The 12,136-nt window shown below is 37.4% G+C and overlaps 2 protein-coding genes across 2 annotated transcripts in view; one reads left to right on the top strand and one right to left on the bottom strand.

Annotated features, from left to right (window-relative positions):
* Positions 1-12,136, bottom strand: part of AOPEP (aminopeptidase O (putative)) — a 296,802-nt gene that overhangs the window by 57,241 nt on the left and 227,425 nt on the right. The window lies entirely within an intron of this gene.
* Positions 1-12,136, top strand: part of FANCC (FA complementation group C) — an 80,103-nt gene that overhangs the window by 16,334 nt on the left and 51,633 nt on the right. The window contains exons 4-5 of the mRNA XM_065745676.1: positions 1,137-1,221; positions 7,229-7,323. Of these exons, the coding sequence (XP_065601748.1) occupies positions 1,137-1,221; positions 7,229-7,323 (180 nt within the window). The remainder of the gene's footprint in view (positions 1-1,136; positions 1,222-7,228; positions 7,324-12,136) is intronic.

The raw sequence follows: 12,136 nt of genomic DNA, 5'->3' as shown, positions 1-12,136 counted from the left end.
ACATCCCAACCCCGGAACTGTAGCATATGTTGTGAACTCTGTCATTACAGTAATTGAGATGGGCTGCTAGCTGTCCTGTTCCGTAATTTAATTATTGTTAGCAGTTACTAGAGCACTTTCATGTCATGTTTAAATAACATTAGTTATTTTTATGCTTAGTTGTGTGTATGTTTTCCTGAGCATGACTTAAAATATATGTAGTCATTTTAATTAGCCATAGAAATACTGTGTTAAGGTATGAGGCTGACTTCTTTAAAAAATGTAGAACTGTTTTTTTTTATTATTTCTGATCTGAATCTAATTTTTACATATGATATTCTTTTAGTAATATTTTTTTTCCTGTGGATACTTCTTTTACTTAGGAGAAAAAGAAGTCTATTTTAATATTGCTACTTCAAGTAATCTGAGGCTTGGCCTGAAATGGACCTTGTGAATATGGCCCCAGAAAGTCTAGAGCTAACCCCAAACGTGAGACAAATGTAAGGAATTTATGGCAGGAACGGGAGATGGTTATCGCTCCTGCTACTTACACTTTATGTCAGCAAACCCCCATTTTTAAAAGCCTTCATTTATTAGATGGCAAAGCTACAAAAATGGAAAAATAAGACTGATTACCCAGGGTCATGTACAAATACAATGCCTACTACTTTAGTAAAGCTGCTTTCTTTTCTGTTAGATGTTAAATAGCAGTTTGTTCCTGACTAGTCATAAGCAGGCAGAAGTAACTGAAAGATGCTTAGTTGTTTTTTTTTACTGTAGTGAATATTAATTTCTTCAGAAACTCTGTGAGACCGTATATTATTGAGGACCAACAAATCTATATTAAAATTTTGCTTTTATCTATCACAGAGTCTTGGTTATCTGTAGTGTTCTAATGATTACTGCATGTGAGGGAAATAAAAAATTTTCTAACAAAATTAGACATTAGCTGAGCAAATTACTGAAGCTTTAACTTATTTAAATTATAATGTTATAGCTGATTTCACAAAGTTCTGCTTTTGCTACCTACCTGCAAGCATTTTCCTTCCAGGACACTTCACAGCAAAATCATTGGGAATGTAATTCACTGTTATCTCTGTCATTAACAGTTCTCTTAATTTATTGTTGATGTTATATTTTTATTTTTGTCTTAACAGAATTCAATTGTAGCAATTCAGCAGTTCCCTTTAATTGGCCAGTTACTAGGAAGACTTTGTTGGAATCCTTTTGTTATAGGATATGGTAAGAACCTCTTATTGATATTTCTGTAACATAAATTTTGTTCCTTAGGAAGCAAAAAAATAACAGCTTGGCATATGCTTTGAATTTGCCATTTAAATGCAGCTTTTTTTCACTTAAGTAGAATTTTGCAATAAAAATATTAGCCAAGTTATTTAAAATGTCATAGAGAAATCTTAAATTAACTTCTGGAGATAAAACTCTGTAAATAGTCTATTAAATTAATGAACTTGGGAACAGTTTTAAATCCATTGAGTATGTGTGTGCATCATGATTTCTGTTGTGTTTCTAATTTTCTTACTGTATTTATATTTTTGCTGGACTCCCAGAATGCACACAATCTAATGCTGAAGATTACTTTCACCTGAGGTTTCTTCTAGCTATGTATTAGAATGTCATATTAGATAGGTTAACAGAGAAAAAATGTTTTTTTCTGATACCTGTTTTTTTAATTAATGAAAACCTGTACTATACTATGATTGTTTGTTTTCATAGATTTGATTCTGTGTTTTCCCCATCTTTTAAACTTGCAAAAATACAGAGATTAAAAGTCAAAAAAGTAATGCAATGACGTAGAAAGAAAAGGTATGAAAACTCAAAAGCCTTTTACTGATAATATATGTGTATCTCAGATGAGATGAAAGGAGAGGAGAGCAACAGCGGGCAAGAAAACTGGTAGAAGGGAGCAAACTACACATGATACCTCTTACATCCTTTGTAGTATTCTTAACATGAACTGAGATTTTGATAAATGGTTTATGATCCACTATTAATCTGAAGAGTGATTCTAAACTTGTCAGCCCTTGGAAATAGTCTTTTTCTGATCTTCTCCTACAGCTACAACTACTAAAAGAAAAAAGGTTGCAGATTATCTCTCCTGATCCATGCTTTCTTTTGGAAAAATATGGGAAAGGACAATTTTTTGTCATCTTTTGGAAGAGCTTATTAGGTCAGAGCACTGAGCTTAAAATGATCGTATGTCTTCTAGTTCAGATTTATCTTCCATTCAGCTTCAAGCACAGGCAGAATGTGTAAAGCACACGATAGACATGTTAAGTTAGCACTTTCCATCTGAAAGTAAGATCTGGGAAGGAACTGTTGATTTAAATGTAAGTCACTATTGCAGAGGAACGAATGTATACTTTTGTGACACCTTTTGAGAAGGGCCTTCTTTACTTTATGGACTAAATTTTTTTGATGAAGAAGTTCCCATTTTAATTGTAGCTGCAGTTTTTAAGAATGATGATATCTGTTAGTGTTTACAGTTAAAGAAGCGCTTTTCATCCAGTTTTTGTTGGAAACATGCAAGTTTCTAACCCACCACTGTCAATGAGCTGACAATATATCATGTTACAGAAAGAAGCATCACCTGTATTTTTTTTCATCAAAGTTGAAAGGCATTTGATTCTGCTTTCTGCATTTTTACAGCAACCCCAGCTATACTTATGTACTTTCCCCTATTCCAGAATCCTGCATTTTTTGAAACAAGAAATGTCTTGTTTTTAGTTGACTGTAACAGTCGCAAACTGCAAATTGTAAACTCTGCAGATTGCAGGAGATTGGAGTTTTACTTCAAGTTGTTTGGCTTGGTTTGTTCATGTTTTTTTGTTTGTTTGTTTGTTTTCTGGAGTCAGAGTTGCAAGCTATCAAATTTCAGGGACTTTACACAGTCCAAATAGAATTCTTTACTTCAGTGTTTAGAGATGAGAGGAGGAGATTTCCTGGCATTAGTAGACCTGAAGTGGTCTGCTTATCCATTTCTACCACTTCATAGTTTTGGAACCACATGAGTTCTTTCTGGACTGCTGGCACATAAAATTTCAGCTAATTTTCATTTTGTTTGACTCTAGTTCTGGAGATACTCTATAAGATAATGCTGGCTATAGCACATGCTGACTTTCTACAGGGTTTAATGTAACTTATTATTTGAATAAGTAGCTCATGCGGAGATGTGTCTAAGACCAGGCCACCCTTGCTGCAGAAGGAAATAATTCTGTTCAATTCAGTCTCTTATACTAATGAGCAGAAGAGAAAAAACTTGTACTTCTGCATTTTGTCCAAACCAGAATACCTGTCACATTAGATAGGTATGTCTTTTGGTGCTAGATGCTGACGTGGTTGACCATACAGCAGGAAGCATGGTCTCTAAGGGAAAATAACTTCCTCATAAACACTCTTAGGCAGGAGGTGCCCAAGTTAGCCATATTTAGAACACTAATGTGGGGGAAGCATGACCAGATTAAAATTAATGTCTGTACTTGTGGTCCTGAACCACAAGAGATACATGAGGAGTTCAGTCTGGGTAAGGAATTCCAGTGTAGGCCCCTCATGGTTTAAGTTTTGAGTCCAAAAGTATTGAAATCCAAACTAATACTGAAAATGCTGGGGAATTCAATGATGGCTCTCTATGTCAGCGTGTATGTGTGAGCATGCATGTATTCATTTCCACAGAAATTTCACTCTTTGCTGATTGCTCTTTAATTAATCAATTATTTCTCTCATATATATATATTTGTATATATAAAATATATTTTATGTATACAAGAAATATGTATTAAATACATATCCATTTTTTCAATAACATTTTACAATGAACTTTAAAAAGAATATTTCTCGTTCTAAGATTAGTGTTTTCTCATTAGTTCCTTGCATCTGGTCGTGTTAATTATGGGTTGATGATAAGCAGATTACATCACAGGATGATTGAGACCACACTATTATGTGTTTTTTAACCTTTTTTTAAATTATTTTTTACTCTGAGGGAGGGACATTGAAGGAGTACAATGTAAATATTAATAAAACACTTTATTGGAAGAGGAAAGTTGGTAACAGTCTTTTTTCTTACAATTTTCACCTTTGAGTAACTAATTTTGTTCTCTGAATGTCTTAGCTCATTGTTTAATAGAGCAATCTTTCACACTGTAGAAAGATCAGGTGCTTTGATTTATACCCTGAAAATGATTTTCAGTTCATGCTGCAATGATATCTTTTTCACATTCATCACAGTTACTAGAAAAATTGGAGGGGAGGTCGTTTGATGTGATTATTTTTCACAGCTACCAAAAATATTTTAAGCAGTTCTATACCCTTTATTCGTAGTCATCCCATGTTTATTCCCCAGTTCAAAAGTAGTAGTAGAAAAGGAAAGAATGAACCTGGAAGAAGTGAACTGCAGATTATGAATGGGTACTTCAGCATCTGGGTGATTTCTCTCTTCTTTTCATAAATCTGTTTTGCTGTAGCAAAAAGATAATTTTGTCTGAGAAAGATGTTAAGCTGTTAAGCACCTTATTTTCTGGGAACTGATAAGAGGGCTATGATGCTAACATAAATTGGTTTCAAATCATGAAATTGTAGAATGGTTTGGATTGAAAAGGACCTTTAAGATCACCTAGTTCCAACCCTGCTCGTGTAGGGAGGGACACCTCCCACTAGAACAGGTTGCTTAAAGCTCTATCCAGCCTGACCTTGAACACCTCTGGAGAGAGGTCATCCACAACCTCCCTGGGCAACTTGCTGCAGTGCCTCACTACTCTCACAGTAAAGAATTTCCTCCTAATATCTAGTCTAAATCTACTTTCTTCCAGTTTATAGTAGTTTCCACTCATCCTCTCACTACCTGCTGTTATAAAATGTCCCTTCCCAGTTTTCCTCTATGACTCTTTCACGTACTGACAGGCCACTTTAAAGTACCTCTGGAGCCTACTGTCCTCCAAGGCTGAAGAGCCCCAGATCTCTCTGCTGGCCCTCGTAGGGGAAGTGCTCCAGCCCTCTTACCATCTTCTGTCCTCTGGAACTGTTCCGACAGCTTGATGTCCTTCTTGTGCTGGGGGCCTCAGTACTGAACTGGTACTCCAGATGGGGTCTCACAAGAGCAAAATAGAGGGGCAAAATCACTTTCCTTGACATGTTGGCTGTGCTTCTCTTGATACAGTGCAGGATACAGTTGGCCTTCTGGGCTGCAAGCGCACATTTTCAGCTCATGTTGAATCTTTCATCAACTGGCACTCCCAAATCCATCTTCAAGTACAGGCTGAAGTTTTAATCTCTACATCTGTGTCATCTCATTATGCTGAGAAACTGCACTTTGTTCATCTCAGCTTTATGTTCATTGTTTTGACTTTCTTCATACCGATTTGCATTTCTGACAGGCAGTGTTTTTTTAATTTTATGGCATGTAGCAAAAGGCTGTCTGTCCAAAGTCTTATTCAGAAGTTACATTTCCTCTTTCTATTTATTTATTTATTTATTTTTAATGCAGAACTAAATTTAAAATGATTGCACAAGATGACACAAAGAAATACAATATAAGTAGAATAAGGCAAAAGAAGGGATACATTAACTTTTATATGCTTTATTCAAGATCAATGACTTGTTTTCAGGTTTTTTTCTGGACCTCATTACTTACTGTTACTAAAAAGTGTCTGTCTGTTGTGTTCAAAATGATAGCAAGTATCTATCATTTAGAAGTTTAAACAAAGAAAATGGTATGTTTTATTTTTAACACTCAAATAACAGATTTTTTCTAAGTGAGACTTTTTTTTAAAGCTTCTTCTTAGTGTCTTAATGCTGGTTGGATACAGTTACAATTTAAGTACAGAGATATTTTAAATTTCTGGTGAGGATTTAACAGGTTAGCTTTTCTTACTCTGATCTTAAACAGCCTAGAAAATCATTAGCCTTGTAAAACCATGTATTAAAAAAAATAAATGCCTAAACATGCAATGTCAGAACACCTCAAACTGCAGCCAGTTAAGTGTGTATGAGAAACCACTTCAGAGCAGAGATGCTTCTCAGTGGGAGGCCTGTGATGGCCTACAGGCTTGTTGGACATTTATTGAGGAATACTGGTTAAAGTCAGTATAAACATCTCTGATCACCTGGTGAAAACACAGGCATTACTTAATTGAACTCTTATTTTTTCTTCTGGCTTCATCAACAGTGCACTTCTAAATACTCTTTATTACATCCTGGATAGTAAATGCACAGAAAGCAAATCATTTACTGAGCATGACAATGCTTAAATTGTCTCCTAATGTAATTTCTGAAACTTGTGTAATTACTTGCTTATCTTATAATATCATTTATGTCAATGTTATATCAGCTACAATGCTAGATCTGGTTTTCATTATTTGAATTACAGCCATGCAGTTTTACTCTAGAGTAATATTCAGTGTAGAGTCTTTGTATCTCACAAAGAACATTAAACAAACAAACAAACAAAAACCCTACTGGAAGTAAGATGGTAGGAAAATATCACAAGTGAAATGCTTTCCAGCTGCTTACTCTCCATAGTCAACTCCTCTAGAAATGTATCAGTGCAAATAGTGTGATGGTATTTATGCATATAGTAATTTTTTAGACTAGACAACTTGTTTCCAGAAGTAGGTTATAATTAAAAAAATCTGATCTGAATCTGAATGGAAAGGAATAATAGGATTTTTGTCCAGCAGCATTTGGGTGTTACGCTGCAGAAATTAATCATTTAATGAAGCGTGGAGAATCTTAATATACTCTTCAGAAAGCTCTGCTCTACATTGTTGTTATGAATGATCTCATAGTTTGCAAACTTAAAAATGCTCACTTATGAAAAATCTATTTGTGCAGACTTTTGACATGAGGTAGTAACTACTTTACTATGGTCAATTATTGTTTATCATTAATGGTAGTCATTCAATCAAGTATTTAAATAATACTTGTTAGTAGCTTGAGGTGTTTGTTATGTAAATTATTTGTTAGGTCACATATCTTAAAAGCATCTAATTATTCTGTATATTTTAAACTACTTCCTTTTAAAATGCTGTTGAAGGAAATGGTTACACAAGAACTACATATGAATAATATCATGTTGTGGAAATCTGGCAGAATAGTAGCATGGTGAGTTGTGACTGATATTTAGGACTTCATTTTTGTGGATAGGTAGAAACTGTGTGCAATTATGTCTGTACTGATGTGTTTCTTTAATGTTTCCCTTAACATATCCTTATTTGCTTTTTTTTTTTTTCACCAGATGAAAGCCAGAAGACTCTGATGCAGTGTTTATGTTGTCTGTACAGCAGCGAACCACAGAACCCGGTGGAATTGAAGGCCAACAGCTGGATACGGGTAAGTGCATGAATCCTTACCAGGGCTGCTTTAAATTAAATTGATTATTTAAAGGTGCTACATCTACAGTATTGAGACACTGTCATTTAAGAAGCTGCTTTGAAACAGAACATCCATACATATTGTACTGAAGTGTGTACTACTCTAATCATAACAGTATCTGTGGCACTTGTTATTTTAAATATTAAAAAGATATGGCATTTTAAAGTGGGTATTTTTGATGGCTTTTTAACCTACTAGATGCACTAAATCTAGTAACTGAATAGTGAGAAAAAAACACAGATCAGAAGGCAAGCGTTTTTAAAAAACAAAACAAAACACCAAGAGCCTTTCAATTAAGATAAAATAAATAGTCTGCAGAAATACTATCTTTGTTTTGAAAACAGCTTGTATTTCCTCTTTAATTTCACTTTTTTTTTCTTTTGTTTAGTCTCCTGCCTATGAAGAAGCTAATTGTATCCAAGCTTTCTTCAAAGGCAGTCGTAGAGGGGAGTGGTAGTACTTATGTTTGGATTTATATTTAGCAGTGTAAGGAGTCATGAATCCTTAACTTTAATCCCAAACTTAGAGGCTTTACGTGGGCTAACTTTTGTCTTTTGTATAATTGCAAACTGAGCTAGCAAAACACATAAGCATGCAAATACTGCAGCATGTTGATGTATAATGCTATATCTTGCAGATAGCAACTTGAGGGTTCAGCATTGTTGATTTTTACCTCCTTTTGTTCTCTGTGTTCTTATCAATATATGGTTAAAGATACTCTTTGAATTGTCAGTTCAATTATAGCCCTTACAACTAGCGAGTCAGCAGCAACCACCTCACTACCTTTTATGAAAATTTTAGCCTTAGCTGATCTGTGACTAGCTCATTTCTTAATTACTAGTTGTTTTTAAGAATCAGTTTTTTCTAGGTATGCATGTTGGAAAGTAACTATATTTGAGTGTCATTTATTGTGGTATGCTAATTCTCAACAATGAAGTTCTCACAAACATTCTGGTACCTCCAAGTTCCTAAGTGCGCTTATGAGTTTTTCAGCAGCTTAGTACTAACTAAAATTACCCATGTTTTCTTTATTTTGAACTTTTCTTAAGACTTTTTGTGAGGTTAGGGTGCTTGTAATTCACTGAGAAGCAAAGTAAAGGATTTTTTCAAAGTCTGCTTGAACATCAAATAAAGTTCTGCAAAAAATAATTGCACCTTTTCTAATGTGTTCTTACTAATCAGAAGTATTCTTCACATGGCCATCTGAGATTCAAAATAACATCCATTTGGGTATTACAGAGAGAAAAATTTGTCATAGTATTTGTTAAAAATAGCAGCATATGGATATGGTGTGGTGAAGGAGAGCTATACCAAAGCAAAATCCTAATGAATGCTTTCATTTGTTGGGGAGATTAGAAATATGTCTATCTGTTTTAACCTGTATCAGTTGCCTGATCTGACTGATGTAACCGGACTGGTGATTTTGATTATATGAAAAAGAGTGTCAAATTAAAGAGAATGAAGAGTTGGAGGTAGATGAAGGAGGGACTGCTGCTATTGGCAGCACCACCACTTGAGACTGTCCTGCATTGGGACTAATGTAAATGTTTGAAATAAGACACTGTACTCCTCAGTTTCTCTACCTGCTCTCATGTGTTTGAATCAATCTTAAATACTCACTGTGAATTGTAGGGTCAAGAATAATGTAAAAGGAGTAAGGAAGATGACATGAAGGAGCTCAAAACACAAATATTTCCAAACTATTTCTGTTGTTCAGCACATCCCTAGTTGGTTAAAGAGTGTGTAGCATGCTGCAATTGAAATTCCAGACACTGCTCATAGTGTCACCAAGGTTGGAAAAAACCTGAAAGATTGTCCAGTCCAACCGTTCACCTATATAATAGCTCCCACTAAACCATGTCCCTCAACACAACATGCAAATGTTCCTCAATCACCCCCAGGGTCGGTGACTTCTCCACCTCTCTGTGCAGTCCATTCCAGTGCCTGACCACTCTTTCAGAGAAGTAGTATTTCCTAATGTCCAGCCTGAATCTCCCTTGGCACAGTTTGAAGCTATTCCCTCTAGTCCTATCTCTATCTACGCGAGAGAAGAGGCTGACCCCCAGCTCACTGCAGCCCCCCTTCAGGTAGTTAAAGAGAGTAACAAGGTCTCCCCTGAGCCTCCTCTTCTCCATGCTGAACATTCCCAGCTCCTTCAGCCTCTCCCCTTAAGGCCTGTGCTCCAGACCCCTCACCAGCCTTGTTGCCCTTCTTTGAACTCGTTCCAGGCCCTCAATGTCTTTCCTGCAGTGAGGGGCCCAAAACTGGACACAGTACTTGTGGTGCAGCCTCACCAGTGCTGAGTACAAGGGGACAATTACCTCTCTGTTCCTGCTGGCAACACTGTTTCTAATGCAAGCCAGGATGCTGTTGGCCTTCTTGGCCATCTGGGCACGCTGCTGGCTCATGTTCAGCCCAGCATCAATCAATACCCCCAGGTCCATTCCCTCTACACAATCTTTGAGCCATTCTGCCCCAAGCCTGTAGCATCACCTGGGGTTGTTGTGGCCGAAGTGCAGGACCTGGCACTTGGTCTTGTTGAACCTCATCCCATTGGCTTCAGCCCAGCTCTCCAGCCTGTCCAGATCCCTCTATAGGGCCTTGCTATCTCCATGCAGATCAACGCTTACAGCCAGTGTGGTGTCATCTGAAAACTTACTGAGGGTGCACTTGATGCACTCATCCAGGTCATCGATAAAGATATTGAAGAGGACAGGCCCCAGCACTGACCCCTGGGGAACACCACTCGTGACTGGTTGCCAGCTGGATGTGACTCCATTCACCATCGCTCTCTGGGCCTGGCCCTCTGGCCAGCTCCTTACCAGCCAAGAATGTACCTGTCCAAGCCATGGGCTGCCAGCTTCTGCAGGAGAATACTGTGGGAGACAGTGTCAAAGGCTTTGCTGAAATCTAGGTAGACTACTACATCAGCAGCCTTTTCCTCATCTGCCATATGGGTCAGTAGATCAGGTTGCTCAAGCAGGACCTGCCCTTTGTGAACCCATGCTAGGCCTGATTCCCCCTGTCGTCCCACACATGCAGTGTGATCTCCCTCAAGACAATCTGCTCCATAACCTTCCCTGGCACCGAGGACAGGCTAAGAGGCCTTTAGTTCCCTGGATCCTCCACACAACCTTTCTTGTAATTGGCAAGCCTCCTCACACACCTTGCCATCAGACTCTTCACCATATTCACAGTCCTCCTTAGTATGCTCTTAGTATGCTCTTTAGCAGTTTTACGCCCTTCTTGTATTGTTGCATCCAGTGCTGCACCCAGTACAGGAGGTGAGGCTGTGCAGTGCAGAGCAGAGTGGGACAACCCCTCCTTTACCCACTGGCACTGCTGGGCCCAGTGCACTCCAGGGTATGGTTGGCCCTTTTAGTTTTCACTCTGGTGACTCAGATTCAGCTTGCCATCAACCAGAGCTTTGAAAACCATTCTCATGGGGCTGCTCTTGGGCCAGTCGTCTTTCAGTCTGTACGTATACCCAAATGTTGCTCTGTCCCAGGTGCATAATCTGGCACTTAGTCTTGTTAAAGTTCTTGTGGTTGGTGATTTTCCAGCCCTCTAATTTGTCTAGAAATCCCTACAAGGCCTTAAGCTCATCCTTCTTAAGTGTTGTCCACAAACCTTTCCAGTATAGCTTCAAGTCTTGTATCCAAGTAATTGATGAAAACATGAAGGAGAGCGTGTCCTAAAATGGATGTCTAGGGAACCTGACTGGTTACCAGATGCTGTCTTGATATAATGCAGTTCATTAGAATCCTTTGAGCCTAACCTATCAGCTGATTGCTTGCCTGTTGAATTGTTTTGGTTTTTTTTTTTCTAGCTGAATGCTGGACACTTCCTCCAGAAGAATGTTAGAAAAAAAGTTAGTTTGTTATAGTTGAAACAAACCTTGGAGTGAGAAGAAAGATTATGTGGCCAAGATAAACACTGCCACAGATTTGTTATTGAAGAAATCAGTTATAATCTAGTGAAATGCAGGTGGAACAGAACACTGGCACAGGCTGCCCAGGGAGGTTGTGGGGTCTCCTTCTTTGGAGATGTTCAAAACCCGCCTGGACACGTTCCTATCTGACACCATTTGGTGTTCAAGCTCTGTATGGGGCAATGGACAAGATGATCTTTTAAGGTCCATTCCAATCCCTGACATTCTGTGATTCTTTGAAATCAGTTTATCAGAAAATGATTTAGTTCCTTCATCTACCTTTCCTTGAGCAGAGGTCTTTCGAGCTGTGCAGTGTGGGCAGTTCTTACATAGGCTTCTGACTAGTGGGGCTAGAACATTTTTATTTCAGTTAGCCCTTACAGTGGCAGATCATCAACAAGAGGGTGTTTATGGAGTAGTTTCCCATTTTATTAATTTGATTAAATCTCCCCCTATCCTGTACATTTATAAACTGTGTTTAGGGATTGGTTACTGCTTTGAAATTTGTTTAGTTTATTATACTATCCCTGCTTTTGTTGTATTGCTTCAGAAGGCCACACAATTTTGTGTGGATATTGCAGCCCCTCTATTTTCAAAGTTGTTAAATAAAAACCGTTAATTTAGATTTTAAAATAGATTTTTAATAGTGTTTTCTTGGGCCTGGATAGATTTTAATTTCAGGAAACATATAGTTATTTTGGTTATCTGCTGTGCAAAGCCACATTTAATTAATGACCACAAAAGTAGTAAGTGTCTTTTGTAAGAGTAGTTTTTAACAGTGCTAGAATTACAGAACTATTTCTGTTATTTTATAATGAAAATATCAAATGTAACTTTTAT

The sequence above is a fragment of the Cyrtonyx montezumae genome, unplaced genomic scaffold (assembly GCF_038088225.1).
Source record: "Cyrtonyx montezumae isolate F1298 unplaced genomic scaffold, pur_monq_1.0 scaffold_36, whole genome shotgun sequence".
Lineage (NCBI taxonomy): Eukaryota > Metazoa > Chordata > Aves > Galliformes > Odontophoridae > Cyrtonyx > Cyrtonyx montezumae.
This window is presented reverse-complemented; position numbering and strand designations above follow the sequence as displayed.